Genomic DNA, 21617 nt, shown 5'->3' on the forward strand with positions numbered 1-21617 from the left:
ACACAGAAAGATAAATACACTATGTTATCACTTATATGTGGAAACTAAAAGATAAAGCAAACAAATGTATATAACAAATTAGAAACAGACTCGCAGATACAGAGAATAAGTGATTCTCAGTGGGGAGGAGGGGGGATGAGGGAAGGTAAGGGGATCGGATTAAGAGGTACAAAATACTACACATTAAAAATAATACACATAAAATAAATAAGCAAAAGAATATTATTGTATAGCATAGGGAAATTTAGTCATTATTTTTTAAATAACTTAAAGGGAATATAATCTATACAAGTATTGAATTACTATGCTGAACACCTGAAACTAATATATCATAAATTAACTTCCATTAAAAATAATAATAAAGCTACTTACAAGACTGCATAAAAATATTAAAAAATTTTGTTTGGTCAGTGAATGACCTTTGATGTAATTACTACATTTCTCCAAAACATTAAAGATTCTCTTTGTTGTGCTGTACTTTTGGAAGCAGTCTAAAGTTCAGAAGATAATTCAGAGGCTCAGTTCTAACATTAATCCATCCTACCCAATATGATCACCAGGAAAGGAAGAATCTTCTGCCAATCTTCAAGCCAACAAAAGTTTTTGCTATCTATAAAACTGAGATACCATGTCAATTTCCTCACCTCCTCTGCTTCTAAAGCTCTCTAATCACAGAACCAAGAAGCAAATATACTCAAGATTTCTTCTATAAGCATTATTCTTCACTTTATATTATCAAGAATAGACAACAATGAAGAAGAAACTAAAACATGATTTTCTTTAGCCTCTAGAGAATGTATACATGTTTCAAGGCTCCCCTTTACAGAGAATTTGTAGACAATCTTGCTTCACTCTAATGAATAAAGAAAGCTCTCTAGATATAAACAGTCTGACTTTCAGTTACTAGAATTTATCTTACATCCTTTTAAGCACAATGCCTTGTAAATTATTTTCTTCCAAATTATACAAAACAATTTAAAAACAATTCAAAAAAGCCCACCTCAGCTTGGCAGAGTGCATGAAGACCTTGTAGCACCAAGGCTGCTGGAGTAGCTTGGTCAGGCTTAGTACACTCATTCAGCACCTGGGAAATAGCTGCCAACATATCTGCACCATGCTGATATGGCCTATAAGAAATGACATTTAGACACAAGATTAAAGTCAAAGAGCTATATTACTGCTCCAAGGTCTTTTGCCTGAATAAAAAACATTAATGCTTTTCTTTACCCTCATGCCTGTTAAACATGGACCCTCAACGGATGGGGGAGCCTGGAGGGCTGCCGTCTGTGGGGTTGCAAAGAGTCGGACACGACTGAAGTGACTTAGAAGCAGCAGCAGCAGCAACAAATAAAACCATATGCTTTTTTTTTTTCAAAGATTTACATCATTTCTGCTATAACTTCACGCTAATTTTTCATATTATTACCCAAAAAAGAAGACACTTATTAACAAATTTTATTCTCCCTGAATCACAAAACCTGTATAGTCTGTATTCTGTGTTTTCACTGGAGGGGCATGAGTTTGATCCCTGTTGGGGAACGAGTGTCCCACATGCTGTGTGGCAGAGCCAAAAAAAAGAAGAATGTGAAGAAAAAAACCCTATTGTCTGAATCAACAAAAACTCAAGTCTATAGTAGTAGTGAAAAGAAATGACTTACCTTATTGAGATCATCAGTAAAGCCAGGGTTATGAGATCAGAAGATGACTGATTATAGTAGTGTTACAAACTTAGATGGTTATGCCTATCATGATGATGACAATGTATGATGATAAAGTTAATAATATGAACTATAACTGACTGAGCACTTATCTCATGTCAGGAACTGTGCCAGATTCACTGACTCTTCCTCTCATTCCTCTATTGCACATATATTGTGCTATCTCTAGAATGCTTTTAACTTCATAAAGAAACACTCAGGTCTGCATTCCTTATAACCCCTCAGTGATATATTTCTCTCTACTTAACAAAATGTAAATTTAAAAATTGCTTGATTGAATACTATGAAATCCACCAATGGAAATCATTTAGCAAAAATGGAAAATTCTGATAGGATCTTGAGGTGGTAACTTACAGGTGCACTAAATAAGTTTTTGACAGATTCTAATCTGGTCAGATATTTAACCTCTCCTGAGCCTCAGCTTTAAGTATGTAAAATTAAAATGTTGGCTTTCATCTCTTAATTTTTTCCATGCCAATACCTCAAGAGAATCTAAACTCTGAGGTCTTGGGATACATGTGTATAACTTTTAGACCAAGTGATTTTTTGTGTTGCCAAAAGGTTGGACCTTAGAAAAGATGCAAAACTGCTAAGGCTTAAATACAATCTAATCTGAGATTTTACCTAACACAGGAATCATCTGTATTATCAGCATCCAGGCCAACTCATTCATTGTAAAGCTTCAGTGTCGTCATTGACAAAAGTGAGGATTATGCTCTCAGAATTCTACAGTGCAGTGGTTCAATCAACATGAAACTACAAGATTATAACCTATTTCAAATGTATTAAATCTATTTCCTCATTAAAGATTTTGACCTAATTCAAGAAAATAAAAATCTGATGAGGTGGAGCTCTGCTTAGTGTTATTTCAATCTTAGGAACTCCTGCCTAGCTATTAACCCGTAACCTAGAAGAGCAGCAGCATCTCCCTAATATCTTCAAGTCTTTTTAAACCCCAGAGCATATACAAAAATTCAAGATCATTTCCTTCCCTGTAATATTTCCTAACAATTAATTCCATTCAATGAGTCACAAATAAGGCCTTCTCTATTTAAACGTCTTATAAAAATCAAGCATATGTTTTTAAGGAATCTCTATACTGTTCTCCACAGTGGCTGTGTCAATTTACATATCCAGCCATAATGGAAGAGAATTCCCTTTTTTCCATATCCTCTGCAGCATTTATTATTCATAAATCAAAAAAAATCAAGCATCACATAAGGAGACTATAATAAAGAACAATTTGACCTATAACCCACTGCTTAGGTTTCAGGAACTGATATATAGAAAAATACAAAACATAACATCTTATGTTTTATTACAACATTAAATTATTATCCAGAAAAGGATATAAATATCTGCTAAACCTAGATATAAGACTAGACCTGAAAAGACATGCCTGCTACTCAAAGTAATTGTCTGATGTTACTAAATTTTACAGTCAGACACTTGTGCTTAATATTCATTTATTCTTACTTAAATATACTCTGCCTATCTTTCCGAGTGTCTTGCTTGCAATAAAAAGATTAAATATAAATATATATATCATGCAAAATAAATGCAAAAATATATCATGCATTTATATATATATGTATAAATGCAAAAATATGTATCATGATACACATTCCCAAGGGTCAAGCGTGTCTTACCTTTGCTTACATATGTCTCTGATTGATGCTGCTTTAGCAATTAGTTTCTCCCATTGGACTTCCTTGCCCACAGACAGAGAGGGCACATCGGACATGGCCATGAAACGCTGCAGTTCAGGGTAGACACGATCCTAAGAAGGCAGTTTCACAAAAAAGGTTATTTTTCAACTTGAGTTGAATAATCATTATCTCCTTCTATGAAACATTTTCACCTCTAAATCTTATATTTGCATTGCAAATTATAATGTATTTCTTCTAATCAGCAAAGAAGAATGCTGTTATGATTGCTAGAGATTTTCTTGCAGATCTATGTACTGTTCATTTCATAAAACTAGGAAAAAAGTGGCAAAATCTCACTTTAATTACAAAGGCTCTAATCACTTAAATTTCTATTACTTTTTCACAAAAATGGAAAAACAGATTTCAGAATTAAGGAAACAAGATGATTTTCTATTCTCAATTTCTCTCTGAGTCAATCACAACTGACAGCTTCATAGATCAAAAGTACAACACTAAATTAAAATTTCTCAATGCAATCATTTATGCCACTCACTAATATCACTATATCAAAGCACTGTCATGCATAATGACAAAATTTGTTTTCTTCGGTGAAAGGGACATGCTTAATATCCACACAAGTGTGTATCTGAGCTTACCTGTTTTTCCCACAAAGATGTCAACAAGCGCAAAGTCACAGCTTTTAGTTGTGGAGTGGTTCCAAGAAGTTGAATTACTCGTAGAATCTGTCCTATGCACACCTACAAAACATTGAAGAAACTTTGGTTTCAAAAATGCAAATGCGAATAAAATCCCAATGGTAACAAAAAAAAACTTAAAAACCTCTTATTATAAAATAAAGACTGAAACGGAAGCTTATTACAGTATTACCTATCTTCTCAGAGGTCAGAGATACCTTTGGGAGGAGCTAGTTAGTAATTCTGGGCGCATAAAGATCCTATGTCAGACAATATATCCAGTGGGAAAACATGATGAAAAGATGATTTTAGAAACTAATTCTTAAATATTTTAACAAATATTTTTGGCCCAACAAAGGAAGTAGTGATCGGAGCAAAATTAAAAGGTCAAAATTTCCCATGATAAGAAACAAAATTCAGTGTATTCTTCATGCCTCACTTTCTTTCTGCTCCCAAGTAAATTGGTTAATATACAAACCTTGTGAACACCAAGTGTAGGTAAAGTATACAAGATATCATTGTATAACACAGGTGCCAGTGGTCTTCCTAATTTGAACATCAAAACTGGAATCAGATTCGGTACCTAAAATGAATTTAAAGAACATACAAATTATGCCTTCTAAAAGAAATCAATCTATAAAGCAATCATTATTTCATTTTTCTCCAAAGGAATACTATGAATATATATGAATTAAAAGACAAAAAATGCCAGTTAGCCATTTATTGTTAATGATAAAGTCACAGCATCACTAATATCCTATTTATTTTTAAATTACTTGTGAGCTCTTGTTCTATCCATTTATACATGTTTAAATACTCTAGGGTTTTTGGTGCTAAAATCACAACATTAATTCTTTGTAATAAAAAATACTTATGATCTATCCTGCCCTAAAGAAGCTTACAAATTCTTTAAAAAAAAAAAAAAAAACGAAGAAGAAGCTTACAATTCTAATGAGCAACATAATGAAATATTCAGTGAAGTTATTCCAAAACAAAATAATTAAAATCAATTGTACTTTATGGGAATTAATACACAAAAAATTCCTTGCAGGTTCATATTTCAATCCCTATGCATACCACAATAAAATAAGAAAAGCAAATCATTTTTTGATTCAGTTCAGTTCAGTTCAGTCGCTCAGTCGTGTCTGACTCTTTGTGATCCCATGAATCGCAGCACGCCAGGCCTCCCTGTCCATCACCAACTCCTGGAGTTCGCTCAGACTCCTGTCCATTGAGTCAGTGATGCCATCCAGCCTTTTTTTTTTTTTTTTTTTATTGGATGCCTTTTATTATTAAGATGGCAATATTTCCCAAATACATCTACAGATTCAATATAAACTCTATCAAAATTCCAGCTAGCCTTTTTGCCAAAATTGAGAAATTAATCCTAAAATTCATATGAAAACAAGTGATCCTGAAGAATCAAAACAATCGTGAAAAGGAATGAAGTTTGAACATTCAACTTTCTCAAATACAAAATGTCCTACAAAGTTACAGCAATCAAAATATTGTGGTGCTGGAATAAGAATGTAAATATAGATCAATGAAATAGAACTCAGTATCTAGAAATAAAACTTGTCATTTATCTTAATTGATTTTAGACAGGCCAAGAAAACATGATAGAGAAAGAAGAGTCTTTGAAAAATGGTGTCGGATTTTGAAAACTATATTTCCACCTACAAAAGAATTAATTTGGACTCCTTCCTCATACTACATTAATAATTTGAGCAAAAATTAACTCAAAATAGAATTTAGACTAAAATGTAAGAACAAAAACTGTAAAACTCTTAAAGAAAATATAGGAGTAGATCTTTCTGAACTTGAGTTAGGCAAAGCCTTCTTAGATATGACACCAAAAGCATGAGCAACAAAATAAAATATATTTCATCGAATTAAAAATATTTGTCCTTCAAAAGACACTATGCTACTACTGCTGCTGCTAAGTCGCTTCAGTTGTGTCCGACTCTGTGCGACCCCATAGACAGCAGCCACCAGGCTCCCCCGTCCCTGGGATTCTCCAGGCAAGAACACTGGAGTGGGTTGCCGTTTCCTTCTCCAACACATCAAAGTGAAACGTGAAAGTGAAGTTGCTCAGTCATGTCCAACTCTTAGTGACCCCATGGACTGCAGCCTACCAGGCTCCTCCATCCATGGGATTTTCCAGGCAAAAGACACTAAAAGGAATGAAATTGTGGAATTCACAAACATGTAAGTGGACCTAGTGACTATCTTAGAGAGTGAAGTAAGTCAGAAAGAGAAAAACAAATTGACATAATATCACTTATATGTGGAATCCAGAAAACGATACAGTGAACTTATTTGCAAAGCAGAAACAGAGACACAGACACAGTGAATGGACATATGGATAGTAGGGGGAGGAGAGGGGAGGCGGAGGGGCAAGAAGAGAGGAGGTGGGATGAATTGAGAGACTGGGTTGACACGTATACACTATTACGTATAAAATAGATAATTAATGAGAATCTATTGTATAAGCACAGGGATTCCACTCAGCACTTTGTGGTGACCTAAATGGAAAGGAAATTCAAAAAAGAGGAGATGTGTATGTATACATATAGCTGATTCACTTTGTAGTATACCAGTAACTAACTCAACATTGTAAAGCAACTATATGCCAACAAAAAAAAAAGTTTTTTTTAAGACACTATAAAGAAAATGAAAATAAAAAGAACCCACAGAATGGAAGAAAATATCTGCAAATCATACATCTAATGAGGGACTTACATATCCAGAATATAAATATATCAAGAATCCTCCATAATAAAGGACAAATAATCCAATTTTAAAAGAGCAACGGATCTGAATAGGTATTTCTCCAAAGAAGACAAACAAATGACCAATAAAGACAGGAAAAAAGTATTCAACCAGATTAACCATGACATAAATGCAAATCAAAACCAAATAATATGCCACCTCATACCAAATAGGATGACTTGAAAAGACATATCACAGCAAATACTGACAAGGATGTGGCAAAATCAGGACCTTCATACACTGCCAGTGGGAAAGTTAAATGGTGAAGCCCCTTAGGGAAACAGTCAGTCCGTTTCTCAATTGGCTAAATAGAATTACCATATGATTTAGTAACTGTAGTCATAGGTATTTACCCAAGAGAAATTAAAACATATATCCATACAAAAACGTACATGTGGACCTTCACAGCAATATAATTCACAACAGCCAAACAGTGGAAACAATGCAAACCTCCATCAACTAATGAAGGGATAAATAAAATGTAGTACACCCATGTGATAGAACATTATTCTGCCATAAAGACAGAATCAATACGGATGAACTATTTAAACATCATAGCAAAAAATAAATTAAAAAATGAACAAAGGACTTGAACAGACATTTTCCAAAGAAGAACTACAAATGGCCACAGATACATGAAAAGATGCTTAATATCACTAAGCATCACGGAAATGCAAATCAAAACCATGATGAGATATCACCTGACACCTCTTAGAATGGCCACTATCAATAAACTAGACAATAACAGCTGTCGGCAAGGATGAAGAAAAACTGCAACCCTTGAGCAATGTTAATAAAAAGGAAAATGGTACAGTCACTATGAAAAACAATATGGAGGTTCCTCAAAAAATTAAAAACTAACATATGCAATCCCACTTCTGAGAATATCAGCACAGGCAGTAGTCTCTTTTATTTATTTATTTTTTTCTTTAAAAATTTATTCACTCACACACACACACACACACACAAATTAACTGCTCAGTTGCTATTAGCTACTTATTCTAAAACAATAGTCTCTTGATTGAAACACAAGATTTTCTGTAATATTTTACAGAGTGTGAAGAAACTTTAATTGTTCGACTTGTTTCATCTGGCACTGTTGGTTTCTATAATAAAATACACATGGGCAATTAAAAATGTTTCAAATCAAATATTTCAAAGGAACTGAAATCAGGATCTCAAAGAGATATTAAGCCCTCCATGTTCACTGTGGCATTACTCACTATAGCCAAGAGATGGAAATGACCTAAATACTATCAATGGATGGACAGATAAAGAAAATGTGGAACATACATGCACAAGGAAATCCTGTCATATACTATAATATGGATATGGATAAATCTTGAGGACATTATGCTATGTGAAACAAGCCAGTCACAGAGGACAAATATCACGTGGTTCTATCATATGAGGTATCTAAACTAGCCAGTTTTAGAAAAAGAAAGTTGAATGTGCTTATCAAGAGCTGGGATAAGGGAGACATGGGGACTTGCTCAGTGGATTCAGAAATTCAGCCTTGCAAGATGAAAAACTGTATACAGTATACCTTCATTTTGATAGGAAGGTATATTTTATGTTATCTGCTCTTCACTACAATTTTTAAAAGAATTCATGGAATTGTTTTTTAAGAGTCAGAAGAGTCTTATTGAGTTCATTTAGGTAAAAGACTTTATTTTACAGATGATAGAGGTAAGGCATGGAGGGAATTACAAAGTTATTGACAGAATGAGGATGGAAGTTCAGATCTCAGTTTACTCCTTCCTTCTATACTGGGAGAAATGAAAACAACACAAGATTCCAGGCTGTATATAATAGGATAAAGAGTTATCATGTTAAGTCTTCTTCCTATAATTGGACTAAACATACAAGAAAAAAGCAGGAGAGACAAAACTCAGCATCTCCCTGGAGTCAATCACATAAAGAACAGAGTAGAAAATTTTTACTCTGGATTCCACAAAAAATATCCATGTGGGCAACACTGTACAAGTTACGCAGAAAGCAGCATAATCTTTCAGAGTCCTATAATGAAAATCATGAGTAGTGCTATCCACTTATAAATTGAGAAATATAGAGGGCTTTGTTATTATTCGCTTTGGTTTCCAGATGAGAGATATAATTAATGTCTCTAACTAGCCTCTTTTTAAAAAATATGAGAGCTCATATTTTAACAGTATACAAGAGATAGTTATAAATTAACATTAAAAAATTAAGACACCAGTGAAAAAAAAATTCAAGGCATGTTCATCATATGAAAGTAAGAGGTAAATATCCAAAGTGGTATCTGGTTTTCTTTAACTTTTCTGACTTATGTTTTATAAAACTAGATCTGAAATATAAAGTGAATTCCGAGATCATGTTTTATAAACTCCCTTAGGTAATTGCTGAAATATCTTCACACAAGACTGTCCTATGAAAAAAATGGAAGTAATTTTATGTATACAAAGGTATTTGCCATTCATAAAACAGTGGTAACATTATGTGTTAAGTAAGAAGTGAAAAGATAAAACATGAATTAAAATTTGTATTGACGTGCACTTGATTTAGTGTACATATGTGAGTTTCGGGGGTACTGCATAGTGATTTGGCAAAATGTGAAAGTTTATAAAACAAAGAGTGAATATGCTAGGATGGTACATACAAACAGAAGCATAAAAGAATTCTTAAATATTTTTAACAGTGAAAGAGTTTTTTTTTAGTGATTTATTTTACAAAAAAAAAGATGCATAATGTACTATGGTGTTTTTGAATATCAGTTAATTCCATCTTCCTAAATTATTTGACATGTCTACTCACAATATTACTTATTATTTCAGTAATACAGTAGAAAGCAGTTCACTGATGGACATGCTGAAAAGCTAATCATTTCTTTTTCTTATAAGAATCTGAAGAAATGCAGCAACATCAAAGAAATCTAAACACAGTATAATTTTTTTTCCTTCTGTGGTTCATATTATATTATAATGTTATAACTAAATAAGTGGCTTAGGGTCTTGAACTTTAACGTTTGTGAGTCAAAGGTCAAGGGAAGAAAGATTGCCTCAACTAGGCAATCTGCTTTCTGTTTGATATTCACTCTAGCTTTACTCCAATTCAGCTTGAGCATATGATCCATGACTCCTCTAACAGTAACAGCTAACATCTACTGAACAGTGACTACAAACGCTCTCCTTAGCACTTTATAGAAATCATGATTATCATGCTTCAAATGATAAAACTGAAGTTTGTAAAGGCCAAATAATTTGCCCAAGGTATTAATAACAGAGTAGTACATACTGGAGTTGGGACTAGAGCAAAGCAGTTTAACTCTGAACAGCCCATGTACTTGCCAGTTTGGCTTACCAAAAATAGGGTGGCATCTTCATCGCCTTTGCATCTCAGGTCCTAGCATATCATAAGTGCTTTCAGAATGCAAAAACCACTCCTAATTTCTTTATCTGCTCAAATTCTATACGCAAGATAGATCTTGTAATAGGGCTGCAGATATTTCATTTGGTAAGAACTCATGTACACCTGTGGCAGATTCGTGTCAGTGTATGGCAAAACCAATACATTGTAAAGTAAAATAAAGTAAAAAAAAAAAAAAATAGCCTACCATTTGCAAAGAAAAGTACCTAGAGACAGTACTCTGACCAAAAAACTCTGAATCACAAAAATTTACCTCTTAGGTTAAGTGTTACCAGGACATCAATATTATCAGAACATCTTTAGAATCTGAGCTAAGAGTTTCCCAGTACATAGAAAAATAAGTTCATCAACATAGGAGCTCCGAGCAAAGAATAAACAAGGAAATACCACAAACGAGAATGGATCAACTCAAGGACCATATCACTGGAAGAGTTTGAAATACCTGGAAGAAAATAACTGTGATCTTTTACTACCTAAACTTAATTTCTAGGTTAGTCTCCTTGGTCTTCTGAATTTCTCTCTGAGAGTCTGACAATTTATATATTTAGAAAATGGTATAAGAAAACTTAATTGTTGACAAAAGTAATCATCATGCTATTAGATGTAAATACCAGTGGGACAAAGGAATAAAACCACAACTTATTTCAATTGCTAATATTTTTAAAAACTTGATCTAAATAACAACTATAATGAGTAAATTCCTGTAAGCATAAAATTTCCTTCCTAAACAAAAGTTTGTTTTACATTCCTATCATGAAAGTATGAAAGTGAAAGTCACTCAGTCTGGTCTGACTCTTTGTGACCCCATGGACTGTACCATGGAATTCTCCAGGCCAGAATACTTGAGTGGGTAGCCTTTCCCTTCTCCAGGGGGTCTTCCCAGCCCAGGGATCAAACCCAGGTGTCCTGCATTGCAGGCAGATTCTTTACCAAGTGAGCTTTCAGGGAAGCCCTAATACATTTCTATCACGGTAAGATCTAAACCTTTCGTAGTCTGACTGGTAGAACACAGTTAAAAGCCAATGTCCCATAAGTAAAGCATAATGTGTTTATTTTTCCTTTCAATTCAGAACAGTCAATTTCTACCACTGTGTCTGTCACTGGCAATGAGTCTTTCATTGGAGAGCTGAAAGGAGGAGCTTGAATGCCCTCCAAGAGTGAGATATAATTAAATACAGCTCAGCGAGGTAAGCAACTATGTAATAAAACTAGAGAGAGTCAATGTTTTTGAATTTATTAAAATAGTAAAGTGTTCAAGTATCCCAAAGCTATGACAGTAGGATCAATTTATTGGAATAAAAACTATGCAAGACTGACAATGGAAAATGTAAGCCAATTCATAGTACATTTGAAGCAAAAAAGGATTAAGTGGGCAATACAAGTAGGCTGAACATAAAGTACGACTCCAAATCCTCACTTTCCTTTTTCACTGCCAAAAACCTTTTGAAGTATAAATAAGTGGTAGATATTTTATACCATAAATTGTATAAGGTTGCAATTCAGTCTCAAATGAAAGCCTGAACATTAAACAGGGTTTATTTACATGAATAATGGTAAACAAATGACCTGACTAGAAAGCTATATTAACCAAAAAGATTCACACCCAGGATGAAGTAAAATTAATGAAAAAAGCCAGAAACATAAAAAAGGATTGATATAAATGTCTTACAACAATGAATAAGAACACATTCAATTGCTTGGAGTAGACAGGGTATCATTAAGGAATGACACAAAACAGATTTAGTAAACTCCTATCCTGCCTAATCTTCTGCATCAAGGAAAAATATAAGACTAGAAAGATGAATGTTAGTAAGTAGACACTGACGGTGACGTCCATGACCGAAACAGTGCAAACCAATAGAAAAAAAAAGATGATAATGATTAATCCATGAATGGTTTTTAGAAAAACTGATTAGTTAATGGGGAAGAGAAATCCTAACAGACTACTATGAAAGAAAAAAAAAATTCCAAATGGATTTAGGAATTAAATATCAAAAAAAAAAAAAAGTAATAAGACAATCTAGAAAAAAATCTAAGTGAATATTTACATGCTCCCTAGGGCTCAGAGGGTAGAGCAATGGCACCCCACTCCAGTACTCTTGCCTGGAAAATCCCATGGATGGAGGAGCCTGGAAGGCTGCAGTCCATGGGGTCGTTAAGGGTCAGACACGACTGAGCGACTTCACTTTGACTTTTCACTTTCATGTATTGGAGAAGGAAATGGCAACCCACTCCAGTGTTCTTGCCTGGAGAATCCCAGGGACGGGGGAGCCTAGTGGGCTGCTGTCTGTGGGGTCACACGACTGAAGTGACTTAGCAGTTTAGCAGGGAAAAAAAAATCTCACTATGAGGCTACAATTCCAGAGGAACATTTAGAAAACATTAAGAGCATCTGAATTTAAATACATGTTAGCACAACAAAAAAAAAGGTGAAAGATAACGTTAAGGAAATCACCTTGAAAGTGAAGTAAAAGTGTACAGAGAAGAAAACAGGGAAAGAAAAGAAAAATGTAAGTGAAGTGAAGTTGCTCAGTCGTGTCTGACTCTTTGCGACCGGGTGGACTGTAGTCTACCAGGCTCCTCTGTCCATGGGATTCTCCAGGCAAAAATACTGGAGTGGGTTGCCATTTCCTTCTCCAGGGGATCTTCCCGACCCAGGGATCGAACCCAGGTCTCCCACATTGCAGGCAGATGCTCTACCCTCTGAGCCACCAGGGAAGCCCTGAGAAATGTAAGACCAGTACAGAATTCGGGGTCCAAGTAAGAGAAGTTCCAGAAAGAAAGAGCAGATCAGTAGAGGGAAAGAAATTAATGACAAAATAATCAAGGAAATCCCCCAGAATTCAAGGGCCTTGATTTCTACATTTAAAAAAACCATCAATTACCAGTTCAACAGATGAAAAAAGGTTCACACCAATACACATCTTCATTGAAATTACAGAGTACCAGGGCAAAGAGAAGATTCTAAAAGCTTCCAGAGAGGAGAAATAAAAACCAGCATTAGATTCACAGAAACATACACTCAGGATTTCAGGAAGTGGAATAACTTTGGATTTCTTTATAGCAGCACTTCATGCTGTAGAACCAGTGGAAGAAAACAAACAAGATTTTGGAGAAAAATGGCTCCAAAGGCAGAATTCTACACCCAGTCAAACTAACCCAATCTCTGCCATACAGGGAAGCACTGACTAATAGTTACAAAAGAGAAAACACACACACGTACAATTTTCGAGCAAAGATTCTTAAGTAAATACAGAATCCACCCCCTCCAAAATGGGCAAAGCATACATATCTAAAATTCAAAGAGAAAAACAAAAGCAGTGAATAAAAGCTTTAAATCTCACTACCAATTTTTAAAATCAAAAATGAAAACGAGATAGTTTCCTCACATACTGAAGTTTGAAATATTTTAAAATTCTAAAACGTAATGTAAAGATACAGTGAGACAGACATTCTCACACAATTATGGGGGAGTAAAAGGTGATGACCGGAGAAGGCAACGGCACCCCACTCCAGCACTCTTGCCTGGAAAATCCCATGGGCAGAGGAGCCTGGTAGGCTGCAGTCCATGGGGTCGCTAAGAGTCGGACACGACTGAGCGACTTCACTTTCACTTTTCACTTTCATGCATTGGAGAAGGAACAGCAACCCACTCCAGTATTCTTGCCCGGAGAATCCCAGGGACGGCGGAGCCTTGGTGGGCTGCCGTCTCTGAGTTCGCACACAGTCGGACAGGACTGAAGCGACTTAGCAGTAGCAACAGCAAAAGGTGATGACACAATGTTTCTAAAGAGAAAATTTTCAAATTTTATTTAAGAAGTTTAGCTCTAATCTGAGATTTACTTCAAAATAACATTTCTGAGCTGAGGACTGGAGAGTGGAGGGTACAGAAGACACAGACCAGCTAGGGAATGATAACTGCTGAGGCTAAGGGATGAATCAATCAGGTTTATTATACTATCCATCCATTTTTGATTATGCTTTAAATTTAAAAAAATAAAACATTAAAAATCTCCTAATCTAGGAGTCTCATCACATAAATGTATTTTTTAAAAAAAAAGAAATTCAATAAAATATAGGAGACAGGATTTCCCCCCAATATACATACAACATTATGTCAGAGTAAATTAGCTTAAAAGAAAAAAGCAAAACAATAAAAAAAAACCTTTCATATTATTAAAACTCCATACAATATGGAAAATATATCCCAGAAAAAAATACTATAAATAGAATTTGTTGTTATAACCACAAAGGAAAAGGGACAAAGAGAAACAGAAAACTCTGTTTTCCTGTACTATAGAAGAACTGAAGACAGGCAATAGTTACCTATGAAATTTAAAGGGTTAACACGTAAAAGACAAACTAGGTTTTTCATATAATTCCAAGGTTCAAATTGAAAGGCATATTTGAGTTTAATATGGAAAAGAAGTTTTAAGAGAAATTTTTACAGAATAGAGTGGGATGCCTTAGAAGGCAGTAAGTTTTCTGTAACTAGAGGTGCTCAATAAGAGAATGATAACCATCTACTGAGAAGTTGCTTAAGGTATATATATTTATATATTCAAATATTAAAAAGAAGAATAATAGAAATTGCCAGGACCTACTATTTAAAATATAAAACATAGCTTCAATTAATCAAAATTGAAGCAAATATCTGTGCAGAAAAGAGTTAACATAGCAGGCTTGAGAATGTCATCCTTAAAAACCACCTTGCAAAGTTAGGCGTTGGGCAGAGTCTCAGAAAGTGGATTTTGGGAAGGTTCCTTCCATTCTTTATTGATACAAATGTCCCTAAACTGTTTGAACAGACAGTTGCAATGCTAATGCTGTGCCTAAGCTGAGTGAGTGAAGTGGCTCAGTTGTGTCCGACTCCTTGTGACCCCATGGACTACACAGTCCACGGAATTATCCACGGAATTAGAACCAGAATACTGGAGTGGGTAGCCATTCCCTTCCCCAGGAGATCTTCCCACCCAGGGACTGAACCCAGGTCTCTCACATCGCAAGCGGATTCTTAACCAGCTGAGCCACCAGGGAAGCTCGTGCCTGAGCTGACCAGCCCCCAGTAAAACCCTTGGGCAGACTCTCTAATGCTCTTCCATATTAGACAACACTCCACATGTGCTGTCATGATTCCATGCTGGAGGAATTAAGCACATTCTGTGCGACTCCACTAGGAGAGGATTTTTGGAAACTTGTGCCCAGTTTCCTCTGGACTTCACCCAATGAACCTTTTCCTTTGCTGATTTTGCTTTTACCCTTTAGCTGTAATAAATCATAGTTGTATTTGGAACTAGATAATGGGTCTTGTGAGTCCTTAAAGCAAATCAACAAACCAGAGCATAGTCTTGGAGACTCCTGACCCAGAAGCATTTCATATTCTGCCTTAAAAGAAACTAGCAACGAAGAAAACAAAAATGTTATGTAGAATTTTTTAAAAGAGCAACTTCTAGAGTATTTCTCAATCCATAACAACAGTAAATTCTCCCATGAATTATATACCTAACAGCCAGAAACATTTGAGGAATAACTACACACTGGGTGCTGTGTCAAGCTTTTACAACAGAGCTGAGAAAAGACAGACCCTGCTCTCAAGTAGTTTGTAGTTTATTCAAGGAACTCACAATTAAAATTTCCATCATTACTGACTGAATAAGTCAAACTCAACTTTGAGGGTTAAAAGCATAGAAAATAATTTCTATAGACAGAAATGAAATATAAGAACAAGGAAACAACAATTCAAACTTTGATAATTGCAAAATACTAAATAGTATGGGCTTCCCAGGTGGCAAGTTGAATTAGTGGTTGAATCCGCCTGCCAAGGCAAGAGATGTAAGAGACACAGGTTCAATTCCTGGGTCGGGAAGATCCCCTGGAGAAGGGCACGGTAACCCACTTCGGTATTCTTGCCTGGAGAATCTCAAGGACAGAGGAGCCTGGCAGGCTACCGTCCATGTGGTTGGTTGTAAAGGGCTGGACACGACTGAAGCGACTTAGCACGCACGCATGCTTTTTTCCGAGGAAGGGAGAAATTCTAGCACTGGGCTGCCCAATTCAATAGCCACTTTCCACATACAGCTACTTATATTTGAAATTAATGAAAATTAAATAAGATTAAAACTCTGGTCTTTTAGTCACATTAGCCAAATTTCAAGTGCACAGAAGTCACAAGTGGCTAGTGACTACCATATTGGAAAACACAAATTACAGAACAATTTCATCACTGCAGAAACTTCTGTGTTGAACAGTGCTATCACAAAAGGCTTAAGTGCCCAAGAATTCTTCAGATGTTTGCTACCTCGTTGTCTGTAATGGCAGCAATAACAACGACAACAAAAACAGGAACAACTTAAATATCTATCAATACAGAAACAATGACATACATTAAACTGTTGATAGCCTGTAGAACATCAGCAACCTTCAAACACCATAAATTAGATCTGTACAAACTAGCACAGAAAGATGACTACACTGTATTAATGAGAGAAAGACACAAACCACAAAGGAATATATAGTATAACGCAATGGCTTTGTGTTCATATATGCGAACATACTGTGGGTGGTTCAGAGGGAAGAAAGTGCCTTAAGACAAATGTATTTGTTTATGACTACTTAGACATACTACTATATTGTCTGGATACATACTACAATTATATATTACAAGAATATTACTTCAGTAAAATATTTTTACTTTATTTATATTAATAAATGCAATTTAAATAGTAATGTTGTTTTACTAAATTTCTTTTCAGCAGTCTTTCAGTATGTGATGGGACTGAATTTGCATTAAATGACCAGAAGCTACAGGACTAGTACGTAGAATAGTAGGAAGTAGACGCGGGAGTGTCAGAACCCAGCGAAGACTCAGTGGAGGAATGAGACAGACTGCAGACTTTCTGCCCAAAGAAGATGGATCCCATCTGGGAACAAAATCTGATTATGCTTCTCCCCTGCTTTCTTGCTCAACTTAGTTTTCAAGACAATCTAGTCCTTCTGCCTTACTGAACCTTGTATGTGTTCAATCTTTATCAAAATGATAGTTCAACTACTCATGTACTCACCACGAAAATAGGGGCTTCCCAGGTGGCACTAGTGGTAAAGAACCCACCTGCCAATGCAAGAGACAAAATCTCTTGAGTCAGGAAGATCCCCTGGAGGAGGGCATGGCAATCCTTTCCAGTATTCCTGCCTGGAGAATCCCATGGACAGAAGAGGCTGACATGCTGCAGTCTATGGGGTCACAAAGAATCAGACATGACTGAAGCAACTTAGCACGCATGCACCACCATGAAAAATGTCTAAAAAATGTCTAAAATGTCTAAATGTTTGTCCTTTTCTAGGCAAAGAATACCCTAAGCCCTGTTTGTCACTCTAGCTTTGTAAACACCTTTATTTTGGTATACTTTGGGTAACAGTTATTCATTCTCAAGACTGCTGCCTATTGCAGTCTGTGAACGCCTTATAGGTAACAACTCTGTTCCTATTCTTTTTGAATTTACCCAAGACCACACATACAGCAAATACTCAGTAAATGAGAGCTGAATTAAACTCAAAGCTGATGTAAGGAAGAAGAAAAATTAACACACTGTTTGAGACTGACTACTTCCACCCCAAAAAGATCTGCCTGACATTCTATCACTCTCTTAGTACCTCTCTGAAAAGCCCATTTTAAGAATTATTGTCCTTAATTATTTCAGGTTTCTATTCCACTGCAGAGACTGTGAGCCTATTTTAGCCAAGTAAGATCAATAAGAAGAGTATTCTAAATTCTTGGTATGCTGCTGCTGCTGCTGCTGCTAAGGCGCTTTAGTCGTGTCCGACTCTGTGCGACCCCATAGACGGCAGCCCACCAGGCTCCCCCGTCCCTGAGATTCTCCAGGCAAGAACACTGGAGTGGGTTGCCATTTCCTTCTCCAATGCATGAAAGTGAAAAGTGAAAGTGAAGTCACTCAGTCGTGTCTGACCCTCAGCGACCCCATGGACGGCAGCCCACCAGGCTCCTCCGTCCATGGGATTTTCCAGGCAATAGTACTGGAGTGGGGTGCCATTACCTTCTCCCAAATCCTTGGTATATTTATTTCAAAGAAATGAACACTAGATTTTTTTTTTTTTTTTTTTTACTGTACATGTGTATTATTCAATCCAGTAGCTGCTAACCACATGTGGCTAAGGAGCCCTTAAAGGTAGTGAGTGTGAACTGAGATGTGCTGAAGGGTAAAATACACACCAGATTTGGAAAGTTTCATACCAAAGATGTATATGGGTATGTTGATTATATACGGAAATAATATTTCAGATATATTGAGGTAAATAAAAAATATTTTAACTTAATTGCACCTATTTATTTTCGCTTTTTAAAAAACATAGCTACAAGAAAATTTAAATCTGTATATGTGGCTCATATACCTCTGTTGAGCAGCACTATTCTCTATTTCCTGTATGCATTTAAATGCAGTTTAAAACACACACACACACACACACACACATGTGCACACACAAGAACACTTAAAACAGTTAACGTCCCTCTTTTCATGTACTTGGGGAACAAAGAATGACAGTAAGTCTCAGATATGCAAGGAACATGTCTATCTTGCTAAATAGCCTAGCACTAAACCTAGAATATAAGGTAGCAGATAAATAATTGTAAAATAAAGAAGCTATAAAAATCTACCACAATTTTAATCACATATAACTTCTGTTGAGCACTGATTATAAACCAGGTATTATATAGTGGATTATCTCATTTAACCACCTGAAGAATTTAATGAAGTGAGTTCTTCTATTATCCTCATTTTAGAGATTAGAGAACACAAGTATATGCAGGTTTATAATGAATCTACAATATTACAAGAAACAAAACAATACATATATTCTCTACAAGAGGTTCAATAAAACTTTAAGGAATAAATATTTATTGAGTGCTTTCTATCACATGATTCTAGGAGCTATGAAATTAAGAGAAACACAGGTTAATTCAGTCAAAATATAAACGGTTATAGGCTAGAAATCTCACTATGATTATCAATATTCTACATCAAAATATTAATAAGCCTGAATAATAGCTAATTATCTGGTAACACAAAATTCATACAAATTCAGGCAATCCCTTGAAATTCACTGTAAAACACAGCATTTATATGGCACTTCACAATGTTTTTTCATAACTCACAACTATTTTAACACTTCTGAGAGGCAGGTATTGTTAGAGATTGGATAGGATCTTACAAATATTTAGATTCATTATCTGATCCATTATCAGGCTTTAATTCATGTTCTGTGGCTTGTCTTATGACTACTGTCCAGGAATTTTCTGGTAGGGTGACAGGGAGTTTGAGACAAGTCACCTACAAAATTAATTCTGGATTCCAGATTCCTATCATCTTCAGAAATAATGGCCTTGGGCTGAGCAAAGCATGAAGGCAATGTTAATTTAAAACTTTCTATGAGGCTTAAAGAGGCCAGTACCAACAAATTTATCACTTTGTTGAGGGGGAAGCATTCAAATTTAAAAGAGCCTTCATATAGAATAATTTAATAAGCATTGATCAAAACATTCATCCTTACTGAGCTCCTTTTTGAAAATGTACTTATTAGGGCAGAAATCTTGATCCACCTTGAAAAAATAAGCAATATTCAATGCCCATTAAATGGTCAACTTAATTTTTAATGGTTAAATGGCATGGCAAGAATGGTTCAGGTACTTGTAAACGTTAAATGTCTGGGTATGTCTTCACTGGCTTTTGAGCAGTTTCAAAGAGCAGACATGAGGATTCATTAGCTCTTAGCACATATGAACCTGCTCCAAAGGCAGCCATGAGAGTTGCCTAGCAACAGTGCATTTTGCATCTCTCATCATCCCCCAAGATGCTGCAGCAGCAGCAGCAGCAGCTAGGTCAAGCCTCTCATTAGCAACCTGAAAAAGCATTTTTATCTCCCATTTTACAAAATTATTCTTATTTTCAGGTAAAGCTCATGTATCTATATATTATTCTTACTGACAATGTAGTCTCTTCCCTCTATTCCTTCTTACCAACCCCCATTTCAACAGATATGTTTTAATGAACCCAACAAAATATCTGTAACAAAAGCAGGCACTGAGAAATCCAACAGAATTTATATGCCTGTTCACAGACTCTAATAGTTCCATATCTTTGGGGCAATAAACGAAGCTTCAGAAGAAGGAAAGACGACACTGCAGTCAAATAATGGGAAGAAAAAAGTCAGTTGTTTGACTTCAAAATTAACAAAAAATCTACCCAAATTATTTGCAAAGCTACTGATAGTTAGTCTTATTTCCTTCTCATCCTCACAAAAATTATTTGCAACTATATAGCAAAACAGCAAAAAGGCAGAAGATTCCAGAGTGGTACTAAACTATAACAAATGGATTGACAGTTTATAATGAATGCAGTCTATTGGAAAGGTACTCTGGTTCCCAATTTAATAACTGTGTTATAAAGCTTCAACTCAGATCAATAGCTATTCATTCACTTCTAAAAATATTTCCTAAAATTAATGCTCAGCATGGTTGCCACACAGAGCTAAAATATATACTCACATAATGTTTTATATACAAAGACTTTAAACAAGATAAACAAAATAATCCCATAGACTTTTCATTTTATGTATTTTAAAGTGCTTAATCCAGATTTTGACATAAACCACATACATCCTAGTCTCTGAGCTTGTATGCTATCATGAATTTCCCTATGGAAAATATTACAGAATGTGCATGACATGTTACAAAAGATAAACTATGGGGCTAATAGACTTAGATTAAGAATGGTGTAATAAGGAACATTTAAAAGCAACTGTCATCACACCAAATCAAAATAAGTACATTTTAAAAGTGATCTGAAAGGAACAATGTGATTTTTTCCCCCCCGAGGCCCCTCCACCTGCCCCCCACCTTTTTTTTTTTTTTTTACAAACACCAAAATATGAATCTTTAGGAGGATCTCCCAGAAGGGTGTCGTTTACCACTAAAATATTTCATTCCAGCAGTTGAAAGACCATAAAAGGGTGAATGTCCTCCAGAGTCTCTAATAACAGTAATAGATCTTGTGTTACTATTCACAAGTGACCTCTCAGTCAGGCGATTTAATTTTTTCCCCTGCAGCATGGTTGGTTTCCCACATACTGTAATAACAGTTTTTGCACAACAAGACAATTCATCTGATTAGAAGGACTATATTAAGTCTTTCGTGAACAGCATGTGTCATTACAGCTTCAGCTAGGGTTTGATTTAAGATGACTTAATATATACATGCATGATTCTTCATTTTTCTACTGTTTTAAAAAAGATTCCTGACTTTCTTCAGCAATCTTACAAACCACTGCCTGAACCCTTCCCTGGTTTCAAAAACGAATTAAGAACT

At 35.4% G+C, this 21617-nt stretch overlaps 1 protein-coding gene across 1 annotated transcript in view; it reads right to left on the reverse strand.

The window, feature by feature from the left end:
* Positions 1 to 21617, reverse strand: part of FOCAD (focadhesin) — a 294818-nt gene that overhangs the window by 152722 nt on the left and 120479 nt on the right. Inside the window, exons 12-15 of the mRNA XM_040238382.1 lie at positions 4541 to 4645; positions 4024 to 4125; positions 3368 to 3498; positions 1001 to 1127 (exon numbers count right to left, since the gene is read on the reverse strand). Of these exons, the coding sequence (XP_040094316.1) occupies positions 1001 to 1127; positions 3368 to 3498; positions 4024 to 4125; positions 4541 to 4645 (465 nt within the window). The remainder of the gene's footprint in view (positions 1 to 1000; positions 1128 to 3367; positions 3499 to 4023; positions 4126 to 4540; positions 4646 to 21617) is intronic.

Source organism: Oryx dammah, unplaced genomic scaffold (assembly GCF_014754425.2).
Source record: "Oryx dammah isolate SB20612 unplaced genomic scaffold, SCBI_Odam_1.1 HiC_scaffold_1, whole genome shotgun sequence".
Lineage (NCBI taxonomy): Eukaryota > Metazoa > Chordata > Mammalia > Artiodactyla > Bovidae > Oryx > Oryx dammah.